This window comes from Heterodontus francisci, chromosome 7 (assembly GCF_036365525.1).
Source record: "Heterodontus francisci isolate sHetFra1 chromosome 7, sHetFra1.hap1, whole genome shotgun sequence".
Lineage (NCBI taxonomy): Eukaryota > Metazoa > Chordata > Chondrichthyes > Heterodontiformes > Heterodontidae > Heterodontus > Heterodontus francisci.
In genome coordinates this window covers 83,544,301-83,556,762 of record NC_090377.1, presented here as the reverse complement: position 1 = coordinate 83,556,762, position 12,462 = coordinate 83,544,301, and the positions used below count along the sequence as shown (strand labels likewise).

The 12,462-nt window shown below is 43.2% G+C and overlaps 1 protein-coding gene across 7 annotated transcripts in view; it reads left to right on the top strand.

Moving 5' to 3' along the window:
* pde1a (phosphodiesterase 1A, calmodulin-dependent) overlaps nt 1-12,462 on the top strand; it is a 615,382-nt gene that overhangs the window by 569,450 nt on the left and 33,470 nt on the right. For 4 of the 7 annotated variants that reach the window (XR_010975386.1, XM_068035559.1, XM_068035558.1 and 1 more), the window contains 2 exons: nt 232-419; nt 6,928-7,218. Coding sequence is in view for 6 of the 7 variants with exons in the window: in XM_068035559.1 (XP_067891660.1) it covers nt 232-419; nt 6,928-7,218 (479 nt within the window). In the remaining variant the exon portion in view is untranslated. Of the gene's footprint in view, nt 1-231; nt 420-1,483; nt 1,596-5,176; nt 5,257-6,529; nt 6,875-6,927; nt 7,219-12,462 lie in introns of those variants that run through there. The other 3 variants (XM_068035560.1, XM_068035561.1, XM_068035562.1) reach the window with 3 other exon arrangements.

The window sequence follows — 12,462 nt, the reverse complement described above, 5'->3', positions numbered from 1 at the left end:
AAACAAGAACCAGAGAAAGGAAATAGTTTTTTAAAAATATTGAATAGATATATTTTTGATTACAGAAGCTAATAGTAAAGGGGACCCACTTTTAACATGTCTTCATATAGACTAGTATTAGTCATCTTTTTTAAATAATTAACTAAGGTTTAAAAGGTTTCTGTGTTATTGAGTAATATGCCACAAATTATATCTTGGTAATTAGCATGAATGATTTTTGTGTCGTTAAAGTATTACCAGTATTGGAGTGGGAACCACTACAGATTCGACCAGAAGACACAGTGTAAGGAGTGTACCATCAGATGGAGGTTGTTCCACAGAGTATTCCATATCTACTGTGGACCTAAAATGCTTTAAATTGAACTGGATGGACATCATTCAGCAAAACAAAGAGAAATGGAAAGAGCTGGCAATTCAAGGTGTGTGAGGGTGATTTTCATTTTGTATCTAATCATTCTATTCTTACAAATATGAACCTCTTAAAGTATGATTGCCTCCAGCAGATTGTGCCCTTTAGAGCCATAAGAGCATCCAATACCCAAGATAACCTATAATAATCTGTGAAGATGTCATTGTTCCCTTTAACTGTTGAAGGACGGTCACCTTTTCAATTTATTTCCCTCACCTGAAGGGACGATTCTTGCTGGAGTAAAATACCACAAGTATCAACAGCCTTTCAGTACCTTATCTCACATGCTTATTGGGAGCTTAGATAGCCAATGCCAGCTGATGGAGAAAGGAGGGCTTCACAACTGAGCCCAACTCTGTCCTCTCCTGAAGTCCACACAATTGCACTCACCAGCAGAAGTCATTTGATAGGAGGTGAGAATCCTGGCTGCTTTCCTCCTACCTCAGCCCAGAGACATTGGGGGTGAAACTGGTCTTTCGGGATACCGCAACGTGAACAATAGTGAATCTGCATCTCTGTTCACAGCCACCTAATCTTTTTCATTTAAATCAGCAGACAAGTAAATCGAGCAAAGTGTAAAAGGAGCTGTAAATTACTTCTTGCCTATTTTGCAATACTGCACAAGACCCATTTTACCCCCATTGTGTTCATGGTAATATCCTAAATATCATCCCAGCTGAGGCTAGCTAAATGCACAAACCACAGATCAAATCTGTGTAGTGCAGAACCACACAAGCTAGCTATACAGCAAGCCATTGGGAAACACAGAAAGAGGTTCTTAATATACAAGGCAACTTAAATAGATCACTGCAACCAAATGCTATACAGCTTCTTCTGCAATGAAAATGATTCCAGACTGCTTTCATGGGATAGCTTAATAGTTTGTTAATCATTAAAAACACATCACAAGTACTTGGTGAAGCTGGGTCAGGCAGCAAAGGGCAAATGTGTTCAGTGCTTCAGGTGCAGAGTAACTTGTGAGCACTGCTGTAAAAGTTTAATTTTTGTGGAGCTTAAATTTCATGCTTTATTAGATCCCAATATGTTGGTTAATTTTAATTTCCTTGACCCTAGTTTATATAATCCCATTAGAGAGTGACTACTTGAAAAATGAAGCATCAAGGCTATTGCTTAGTTTCTCTGGAATGACGCCGAAATCATGCACTTTGGTAATGTGAAGACGGAAGTAAGATTATTATTTAATTAGGTGATGTTCAGTCTCTAACAATTAGTGACAATGTAAAATTTGCCAACAGGGTGGGACAGAATTAACTATTGAGCTGCCATCAGAGTGTACAGATGTTACACCACTTTTCAAGAAAGGAGGTAGAGAGGAAACAGGGAACTGCAGGCCAGTTAGTCTAACATCAGTCATTGGGAAGATGCTGGAAACTATTATTAACGAAGTCTTAATATTGCACTTGGAAAGGCATAGTATGATTAGAACAAGTCAGCATGGTTTTACTAAAGGGAGATCCTGTTTGACAAATTTATTGACAAAGTTTTTTGAGGATGTAACTTGTAGGATAGTTAAAGAGGAACCAGTAGATGTAGTATACCTGGATTTCCAAAAGGCATTCGATAAGGTGCCACATAAAACATTAATAGGCAAGATAAGGGCTCATGGTGTTGGGGGTGATATATTAGCGTGGATAGAGGATTGGTTAACAGACAGGAAGCAGAGAGTGGGCATAAATGAGGCATTTTCAAGTTGGCAGGCAATGAATAGTGGGGTGCCGCAAGGATCAGTGCTGGGACCTCAGCTATTTACAGTCTATATTAATGACTTGGATGAAGAGACAGAGAGTAGTGTATCTAAGTTGGCTGATGATACAAAGTTTGTTGGAAAGGTAAATTGCAGGGAGTACATAGAGAGGCTGCAAAGAGATATAAACAGGCTAAGTGAGTGGACAACAAGATGGCAAATGGAGTATAATGTAGGGAAGTGTGAAGTTGTTCACTTTGGTCGTAAAAATAGAAAAGCAGAATATTTTCTAAAAGGTGTGAAACTGGTAAGTGTTGATATTCAGAGAGACTTGGGGTACTCGTACAAGGAATGCACAAAGTTAACATGTAGGTGCAGCAGGCTATTAGGAAGGCAAATGGCATGTTGGCCTTTATTGCAATGGGATTGGAATACAGGAATAAAGAAGTGTTACTAAAATTGTACAGGGCTTTGGTGAGACCGCACCTGGAATACTGTGTGCAGTTTTGATCTCCACATTTAAGAAAGGATATACTTGCACTGGAGGCAGTGCAGGGAAGATTTACTAAATTGGTCACTGGGATGAGGGGATTGTCCTATGATGAGAGACTGAGTAAATTGGGCCTATATTCTATGGAGTTTAGAAGAATGAGAGGCGATCTAATTGAGACATACAACATTCTGAAAGGGCTTGATAGGGTAGAAGCTGAGAGATTGTTTCCACTGGTCAGGGAATCTAGAACACGAGGGCACAGGATAAGGATAAGGGGCCAATCATTCAGAACTGAGATGAGGAGAAATTACTACACTCAAAGGGTTGTGAATCTTTGGAATTTGCTGCTCCAGAGGGTTGTGTTTGCTCCATCATTGAATTCATTTAAGGCTGGGATAGATAGATAGATTTTTGGTCTCTCAGTGAATCAAGGGATAAGGGAAGCGGGCAGGAAAGTGGATTTGAAGCCCAAGATCAGCCATGATCATATTGAACGGCGGAGCAAACTTGATGGGCCATATGGTCTACTTCTGCTCCTATTTCTTGTGTTCATGTGCTGACTGGCCAGCTGCAGAAGGCCATGCCCATTTTGAAAACCACGCAATATGTAATGGGTGCCAAAAGGATGTTCTGAGGCAGCTATGCATTGGTAATATCTAGTGACCCAGTCTTGGAAAGCTGTCCACGTTATTCTTGTGAAATCCCAGGGGTGTGGGGAGGGGTGGGTGGTGGGAGTGGGTGTGGGGTGGAGGAAATGGGGTAACTCCTGTTCCTCCTGGCCTCATAAAATCATTTCAGCACAACCTTTTCCAGCCTCTTCTGATGGTTGACCATGATTTATTGTATGGAACCTCCAAGGCAGCACGGAAGAAAGAAGGAGACCCCGGGAGAGGTAAGTGGAGTTGGGGTCACCGGGCCCATTCAGACAGGCCCGGACGAGGGGGTGGGGGGCTGCGGGTGAAGGTGGGGGGGGCCTCCGGGAACCCTGGATTGCCCCCGAAGGAGGAACCCCGCCCGACCACTGCTAGGAGGCCACCACGTTTTACCTCATTTGGCCTGCGACAGGAATGCTTTCCTTGGCCTTCCCTGTCTGGGACAAAGTTGCGGGAGCCTGGGGAATGTCGTCCCCTGCCATTTTGCTTGCCTTCACCTGCATGCCTTGTTGCCTAAGGGGCCAGAATTGTACATGGAGCTGCTGAGTTCATTTGAAGTTTGACAGTCACTAGGAACATACCTGACAGCAGCAATTGTTTGTTGATTCTTCTTCTTTCTTTCTTTCTTTTGGGCCTCCTTATCTCGTGATTATGTTTTGAATAGCTAACAGTTATAAGGTACAGCCGTGCTTCGCTGTTCTCCTAGAACCACTTAAAGAATTAAAATCTGAGGTAAAGATGCATCTCAAGTCTGTGGGTATATAGTGTGTCCCTTGTAAATGACATTTAGGCCTCAGGCTATATAATTAGTATTTGTTTTAGAAGTGGGAACATTTTATCATCAAGATGCCTGGTTTTATGTTTTTGCTGGATATTGTGTTACTCTGGAAGTAGATGGCATTTTGAGATTAGTTGTGAGATTTGTTTAAAAATAAAATCCAAAATCTGATTGTGTGACAAACTGGAGAACCCTTGTAAATAGCATAATTATTGCCTCCAAGGGTGGTGGAAGTGGGGATAATCAATGATTTCAAAAGAAAATTGGATGAGCACTAGATGGAAATAAATTTGCAGGGTTATGGGGATGGAGCAGGGGAATGGAACTGACTGGATTTCTCTACAGACAGCTGGCATGGGCTCAATGGGCCAAATGGCTCCATAGTGGTTGTAGAACCCCTCTTAGTCAACTACCAATTGGATTAGTAAAAAGCTCTCAACTCAGTGAGGTGGTCGATCTAACAGCAAGACATCCTTCCATTTGCTGACTTTAATATATGCTCTTGTGCTGATTTAAAAATCAAATACAATCCAATAGGATTTTTAAAAAATCAAATGTGTTTAAGTTCAGCAGTACAAGTCAGGGCTGGATTCGACAGTTGATAGGAAGAGCTGCTGTTTAAATGTCAGAGTTTGGAGGTGTTGAGCAAAGCACAGACATTTCAATAATTTGTCATTGAATCTTACTGAGTGATTATAGGATGGCTTGGATTGGAAATTTAAAACTCGCACCTTGGTGCAATTGGGTATAACTGAAGTTGGTTCACAGGTATAATGGTATGGCACAGTAATGAGTGCTTTATGATGCATCTGTACTGTACTTCACCTGAAAAGTGGAGAATCCTTTATTCTGCTTCTAACTGGTGCTGTATTTGACCTGAGCATGTTCAATGCTGACAGTTGGGGTGGAGGGAGAGTGGGGGCGGGGGGGGGGGTGTATTTTAACATGGTAAAAGCATGGGATTGTTTGCAGGTGGGGGGTTAAATTGGGAAAAATTCAAAGCAAGCTTCAATGTGCTGAATTTCAGGTTTTATGGAGGCGGGACAAGGGGCAGGCAGCCAACCAGCTTGCAGGAGGCAGGTTGGCAGTTTAAGTATGTTAATGAGGGTGGCAGCCTCTGATTTGACCTGTGTTGCAGGTTTCACAGTGAATAGCCAGATTTCCCAGGCCTCGGGAAACCCGGAAACTGAAGCAAGGCGAGGACAGCTTCGAGGAGGAGTTAAGTGCTTTCACAGCATTGTTTGTGGGCCGGGAGGAGTAGCTTTGACTCCCCAAAGCTTCCCTCATCAATCAACCCCCTCATACAAATGCCCCCGGGTCAGTGATCGATCCCCCCACACCCCTAGGATCAGACCACCCTACCCCAAGGGTGGTAAATTGGACCTACCTGGGGCTACAGTCTCCTTCTAGTGCTCCCTGTTGCACTTGAAGCCAAGCCTGTCAGTCAGGCTAATGTCCAGGCAGGGAACCTGTCAGCGTCAAGAGATGTACACTGTGGAGTTAATACTCCATAGCATTTGAGGAAACCTAGACTTCCACGTTTCCATGTTTCCCATCCAAAACTCTGTCCCCAACCATGGCCCACCCCCACCCCCTGACTATGTAACCAGCCCCAGTAAATATTGACCTTGGTTCTTGAAGTGGGAAAATGTTCCATTCCCTAGTCTTAACATTCCTCAACTTGATGAGTGTAAAATTCCCACAAAGTAAACAGTCAGAAAATCTTTTGAGTTGATTCATATAGCGGGTTTTCTAAGAGGGAGCTGGATAACCATTTTAGGAAAAGAAAATATTGAAGAGTATACCCACCCGAGGTTGGAAAATTGGTCTTGGGTCAAAAACCAGCGTAAAGTGGGCAGTGCGCTAGGAATGGATACAGGATTCAATGGAAATTGTGCTTCAGGCTTCATCTAGTTAATATTGGTGTTCTCATCAATTGGGGCCCTGTTATGGAGCCAGACCATAGGTAGCCTGTGGGTATTCGGCAAGGAGGAGAGGGGCAGCATTGGCCTGCAGTATTGTGGAGACAGAAGGAGTGTCACTGCTCTGCCTAACTCCACATTAAGGTGAGTTTAAAAAAAACCATAAGCAAACAACATGGGTGGCCTCCAATGGTTCCTTTAAGGACTACTGGTTAGGCTACTGTAGATCCAGAAGAACTGAATAGATCACGTGTAGTGAATGCTCTGCCCTGTTTTTGACAGATCTGGTATCGAGGTCCGAAGCCAGGTGATAGACCCCGAGTTAGCATTTTCAAATTGACAGCTGGGACACTTCTGGTGGGAGATACTGCATGAGAGCTCGCATTCAGAAGTTGGACACCCTCCCCCTCGATTTCTATTTTTTTGCCCAGAAATCAGGCCTTATGTTGACAATTTCTCCCCAGAGTACATTATTTGTTAAATTTTGAGACTTCCGAAATGGACAACTTGTCTTTTCTAGCCTTGTACGTTCCTGTGTTGCTGAATGTTCTGTTACTCTGCTGTTCCAGGGCTTTGATCTAAATTTGAACCACAGATTTTAATAAACTGATTGCAACACAAAACTTTATTGAACGAACGAGAGGGTATTACTCAGAGCACCAGAGGAGAAAAACAGAGCAAAGGTTAATGGGAACAACCTCCACTCTTCCACAACATTTTACAAATTCTAAATGACATATCTACCTGTGCTTCCTGACAATTGATTTGAAGAGGTGAACAGCAGAACTTGGGGCTGCAGAAATTATAAACTTAGAGAGGTGATCAATTTCATGAGTGGTCATATTGGTGGGACATTATTCCAATTGAAATTATTGGATTATGATCAGAACTTTGAAAAAATGATTGATTTAGCTGTTATAATAAAAATTTTCTTTTGCCTTCTGAAAAACATTTTGGCGAGATACAGAAGAAAAAACAAGGCAAGATACAGAACAAAACAAGAGTGATGACGATAACATTGAGAAGCCCAACCTTGTAACAGCAGGTGATAACATTATTAAAGGACATGATGAACAGTTCTTGGAAAAAAATACTTCTCCATCTAAGACACCTGTCAACCAGCATTCAACAGGCCAACAAGCTGCGAGTCGTCCTACTCTGCAAAAACATCTTCACACCGACAGCTCTGACTCCGCTATTTGGGAAAATGATTCCAACCGAGCAGAGACTCTGAATCAACACAGACCACCATGGAATGGTAACTCCCATTCACTGATTAGATAGTCACATTTTAGGAAAAATGCACCAATTATCATTCAGGGGAGCGTTAGAAATGGCTGTTTTGTTCAATGATAGGGATCAGTATCTTCTGATTGGTTCCTGATGGCCTCAGTTAGGCACAAAGACAAAAGTGAAAGATGAGGATGTTTAAAACCATGATGCAATTACATATTTACTCATTTTTCCCCTTTGCTTTCTGGCATCAGATAGTGCATTAATATATATGGGAGTAGGCAACAATTCCCAGAAGTAACAGGATATGAGAGATGGTTTATTTCATGCCTTACTAAGTATGTCAACACGGAAAACAAATAGATTTCTGGGAATGGCTGTGGCAATATTGATATGGTCTTTGCTATTTGTTAAGTGAGATTGTGTCAGTCAGCATGAAATACAATTTCCTACAGTGGTGTCGAGAGCCATAAATAATGCTCTTGTGTGATTTAGCAATTTATGTGTACTTCCTCCAATTTAGTATGCTGTATTTATGTTTACATTGGAGATACCAAAATCAAACTGCATGACTGCTTTGCTGCATTTCTCTATTCTGTCTGCAAGTGAGATCCTGACCTCCCTATGATTCACCTCTTTAACTGCCCAATCTATTCCTATGATGTTTCCATCATTGGCCTCCTGCACTGTTTCAACCAACTTCAAAAGATATTTCAAGAATAGTTTTATATCTTTCTCCCCAACAATCTGCATCTGGTCTGAACTGTGACTTTAGACCTTAGCTATTTTCCCTTTTCCTTGCCTGCCACTCACATCCATCATTCACTTTTTCCCCCTCAATTGGAGGTACGTGCATCCAATTTTAACTCTAGGCCAGTTTTGGATGGGTGTCTGGTGGTGGGAGTTAGAAATTCATCCAGGGCTACCTTAATTCCCAGGCCTCATTTAAATCCCACCAGTTAGCTTCCTACCAGTTCCAGGCAGGATGTCAGTGGGAAAGAGTGGAAAATCGCAGGCCTGGAGATTGCCCATTGACACCAAAATGGGCTACGATTGGGAAGACGAGACGAATCTATGGCAGGGGAGGCCTGAGTTATCTTTGTAGGACCCGGAGGAGCACAGGAGCTCGTCTCGGCAAGGAAAGTGAAAAGGCTTATTTGTTTGTGCCCTTTTCTGGCCCTGGATCCTCCTACCCACTGTCTTTACCTGGCGGGTAAGCCACTGCAGCTTCCCACTTAGGCTGCTAAGCAATATTCCCCTTAAAATTTAGCTGTTGTGCACAGCCCATTATTTTCAATGCATGGTGCCTTGAAATATTTTTGTGCCCGTGCACATGCGTTATTTATCACCAAACAAGGCCTGTGCTGTTGCATGGCCACACACCCATGCATCTTACTGGGAGCTTTGCCGCCGAGTTAAAATGGCAGTTAGGTCCCAATGACATCATTAAGACCATATATGCATATGTTAAAAAGAACCTTCTGGCTTTGGGTGGGTCTCCTTCCTGTCTTCTAAGTTGACTAGGTTAAAGCTGGTAACAGTTAACTCCTGGCGTTTTCAGGGCGGGTAAGTAACCAGGGTGATTTTAACTGGCCGCCCACCAAGATGGTAGGACTAAAATCGCTCCATGTGTGTGTAACTTACCGTGTCTTTCACTGCTTTATGTAGCTATTTTCAAGCCGTGTATTCTTTCAATACATCTTCACTTCCTCAATAAGTTAATCTTTGTATATCAAAGAAAGAAAGACTTGCATTTATATAGCACTTTTCACAACCTCATAATGTCCCAAAGTGCTTTGCATCCGAGTCAGTACTTTTTTCTCATACAGTCACCTATAATTTAGAAAGCATAGCTGTCAATTTGCACACAACAAGCTCCCATAAACAGCAATAAAATAAATTACCCATTCACCTATTTTAGGTACTGGTTGAGGGATAAACATTGGCCAGGACACCAGGGGAACTGGTTCTGATGAACGGTCATCGACCTGAAACACCAACCCTGATTCCCTCCCCACAGGTGCTGCCAGACCTGCTGAGTATTTCCAGCATTTTCTGTTTTTACACCAGAGGAATCCCCCCTGCTTATCTTTGAATAGTGTCATGGGATAATTAACATCCATCTGAGGGGGCATGTGGGGCCTTGGTTTAATGACTCATCTGAAAGGAGAGAGTTTGTCTATCTTCCAGTTTCTAGTGTTTTATTTTTCAGGTGCTGATAGACTTGCAGTGCATTTCCAGCATTTTCTGTTTTTAGTTTAGGTTCCAAGTATTTGCTTTTTTTTTTTCATTTTATCAGCACAAATTATAAACCTCCCTTCAAAAATAATATTAGTGTAATCAGTCTGAGGGGAAGGAAGGAGTCGCATATAATGAAAAGAAGGTTTAATATTAGGAGCCAAGGCCACAAAATCAGTTGCTGAAGGGCTGCTAGAGGTGGTACTAAGGAGCCTAGTACTTATTTGCTGAGGCAAAATGGGCTACTGACAATTTCCAGTGCAGTTCTGTTATGAAAGGGCATTGTGGGGCATCCCCAGTGTGCGCCGGAATGCTGTGAAGACTGTGAAGACATGCTATCCTGATGTCACACAGCCCAACCCATTGATATGATGCCAGGATATCTAATTCCAACCATTGAGTCCTGGCAAGGAATGCATACATCACTTTGCTGATGATGGGCACAGAGGTGCAAGATGGGCTCTGTACCGGCATTCCTTAAAGGACCCAAATTGCAGGTAAGGTCATTTTGAAGAGCTTCTGTGTTTGGTGAGTATCCGGTAGTACTATGGAGCACTTTTGGTGGTGCTGTGGTGAGTTCCTGGGTTTGCCATCCTGACAGGGCAGCAGATTTGGGTGACCTTTTCACACAAAGGCTGCAACAGGTTATGGGACTAGCAGTCGCAATGCCTCTGGGTCTGCAGCACGACAGCTGGTGGCTTTGAGTATCAGATCGAGTGACAGGAACTCTTCAACAATGCTGTGCTATTGCTCTCTCTCTCTTCCTCCTTGGACTGTTGTGGCTGAACAGGCAGCAGTTCTTGAGTGTCTGTCTGAAAGCAAGAAATCAGGAGGAGAAGTTTGGGGTGAGGGAAAGGGACTGGATGGTCACACCAACAGCAGCTTGCTCACTATGTCAGATAGCAGGATAAGGGTGTTGTTACGACCAGGTGAGAAAGGTGTCTAGAGGTCTTTTACTGTCTTCACCTGGTCTTATTGTACAGGGTTTATGTTTTAAACACACGGTTTTTTGAGCTCCCACTTGGTGAATCCTTGTTCACCACTTTCCAATTATAAGGCAAAGAAATGAACACAAACAGGCTTTCTTAGGTTTAAAGAAGAAAAGTGAAATTTATTAAAACTTAAACTCAAATTCAGTTAACGCCTACCTGCCGCGTCCCACACTAGCATGCATACGCGATATGCACATGCAAATAGAGACAGAAAAGAGCAGGAGAAAAATGAAATGGAGAGGTTTGAGGCAATATCAGAAGAGTTTCTTGTTTACTGTGCCCTGAGCTCACTGTAGTCCTTTTGTCAATAGTCTTGCTTTTCGTTGGGGTCCAGTATTCTTCTTAAACCTTGCTCACTGTAGGAGACTTTTTTTTCTTGGGGTTCATATCTTCAATGGTTTCTGAAGCTGGTGAGAGCGAGATGAGTAGACAGGAGAGAGGTGTTCTCAGTCCAGGAGCAAACAACTTGCTGAGTTCTTTCAGCAATTTTAAATTCAAAAAAACTGCAACAGTCAGTGAGTCATGTGACTAAACTGGTCTGACTGCTTCTTCTGTGTATTGGGGAAGGAAGGACTGGGTCCCTTGTTCCAACACTGTCTGCTAGCATGCAAATGTCTTTCCAGTCAGGGGCTTGGCAATTCCTTGTGATAGGCCATCTTTTCTTCCCAGCCGCAATTTTAAGTTTTAATATTCATGTGGCGAAATAATGTGTGCCTCAGTCTTGGCAGGTGGGGGCCTGCATGACACCTCCACACCCAGGGGAATGAAATGTAATTTGAAAAAAAAGGGCTCATTTCATTACAAGGTTTGAGAGAAATATTAGATACAGAAAGAAAAACCAAGCATTTCTCTCATTCATTTCCATTCATTCATCCTATTCATCCTATTAAAATTGTCTTTTCTGGGTGCCAGTGATACATTGATTTCCCCTTTTTTGGCATCCCAGTAACCATGTGGTTCTTTGGGAAGCTTTTTTTCAGTTTGCCCATGACTGCCTCGGGTCTTTGATATGCAAAAGCTTTTGACTTCAGGGGATGGGCGGTTCCCTTTTTCTCTGACTGCGGGGGAGGATTCTTTGTTACTCTCCCCTTTGTTCTCTGGGGCACTACTACCTGCAGGTATTTGTGCAGACTTGACTGCACTCTCCTGTGGCACTTTAGCTAGGTGAGGCATTACCCTCACGGTTTCTGTGCCCCCTAGAGGTCTCTCTTTGTCTCTGCAGGTTCCTGGAAATGCTGTTAGCAATTCTGGTGGGGTGCTTCTAGAGTCTGCATTTACATAGGAGGATATGGGGTCTAGCTTTTCACATTTTTCAGAGTTGACTGTCTAGACAGTAGGCTTTTTCATCCTTGACTTCCTTCAACCTACCCTCTTGGTCACTTTTTCCCCTTCTCTTCCTAAACTTTTGCCAGCCGTGTGCCTGCCTGTTCCCTTTTGTTCTCAGCAGGGGTCCCTTATGTTCACCAGCCTTCTGCTGGAGGGTCCTCCTAACACCGGTACAGGACTTAGGGGTGCAGGTTTCACTGTAGGTTGGGGTTTTCCCTCAACCTGGCACATGTGGCAACTCCTGCAGTACTCCACCACATCTTTGTGGCGTTTTGGCCAGTCAAGCTGCTGTCTTATGTGGGCTTTGGTTTTCATATACCGGCATGTACAACCATTGTAGTCTCGTGGGCCCTTCTTAATGTTTCTCCCCAGTACCTCTGTGGCACCACTAACTGGTGAACTACTGTTCACTCCTTGCCCTCAGGTCTGTGAGGAGAACTCCATTTCCTCATCAATACCTCATTCTTTAAATAGTAGCAATCAGGGATTCCCTCTGCTTCACTTTCAAATTGGGCAGCCCGTGCTAACTCTTGCAATACTGGTTTGACTCGCTCGGAAAAACCATTTAATTCATTCCCTAGGTCTCCTAACTTTCCAAAGAAAATCTCGGACAGGCAGACCTCATGGTCATCTGCCTGCAGTGCCAATGCAGTCTCCTCTGGGGGAGCTGGTTTGATCATAGCCTGACCCATTACACATTGAGGGACACTGTA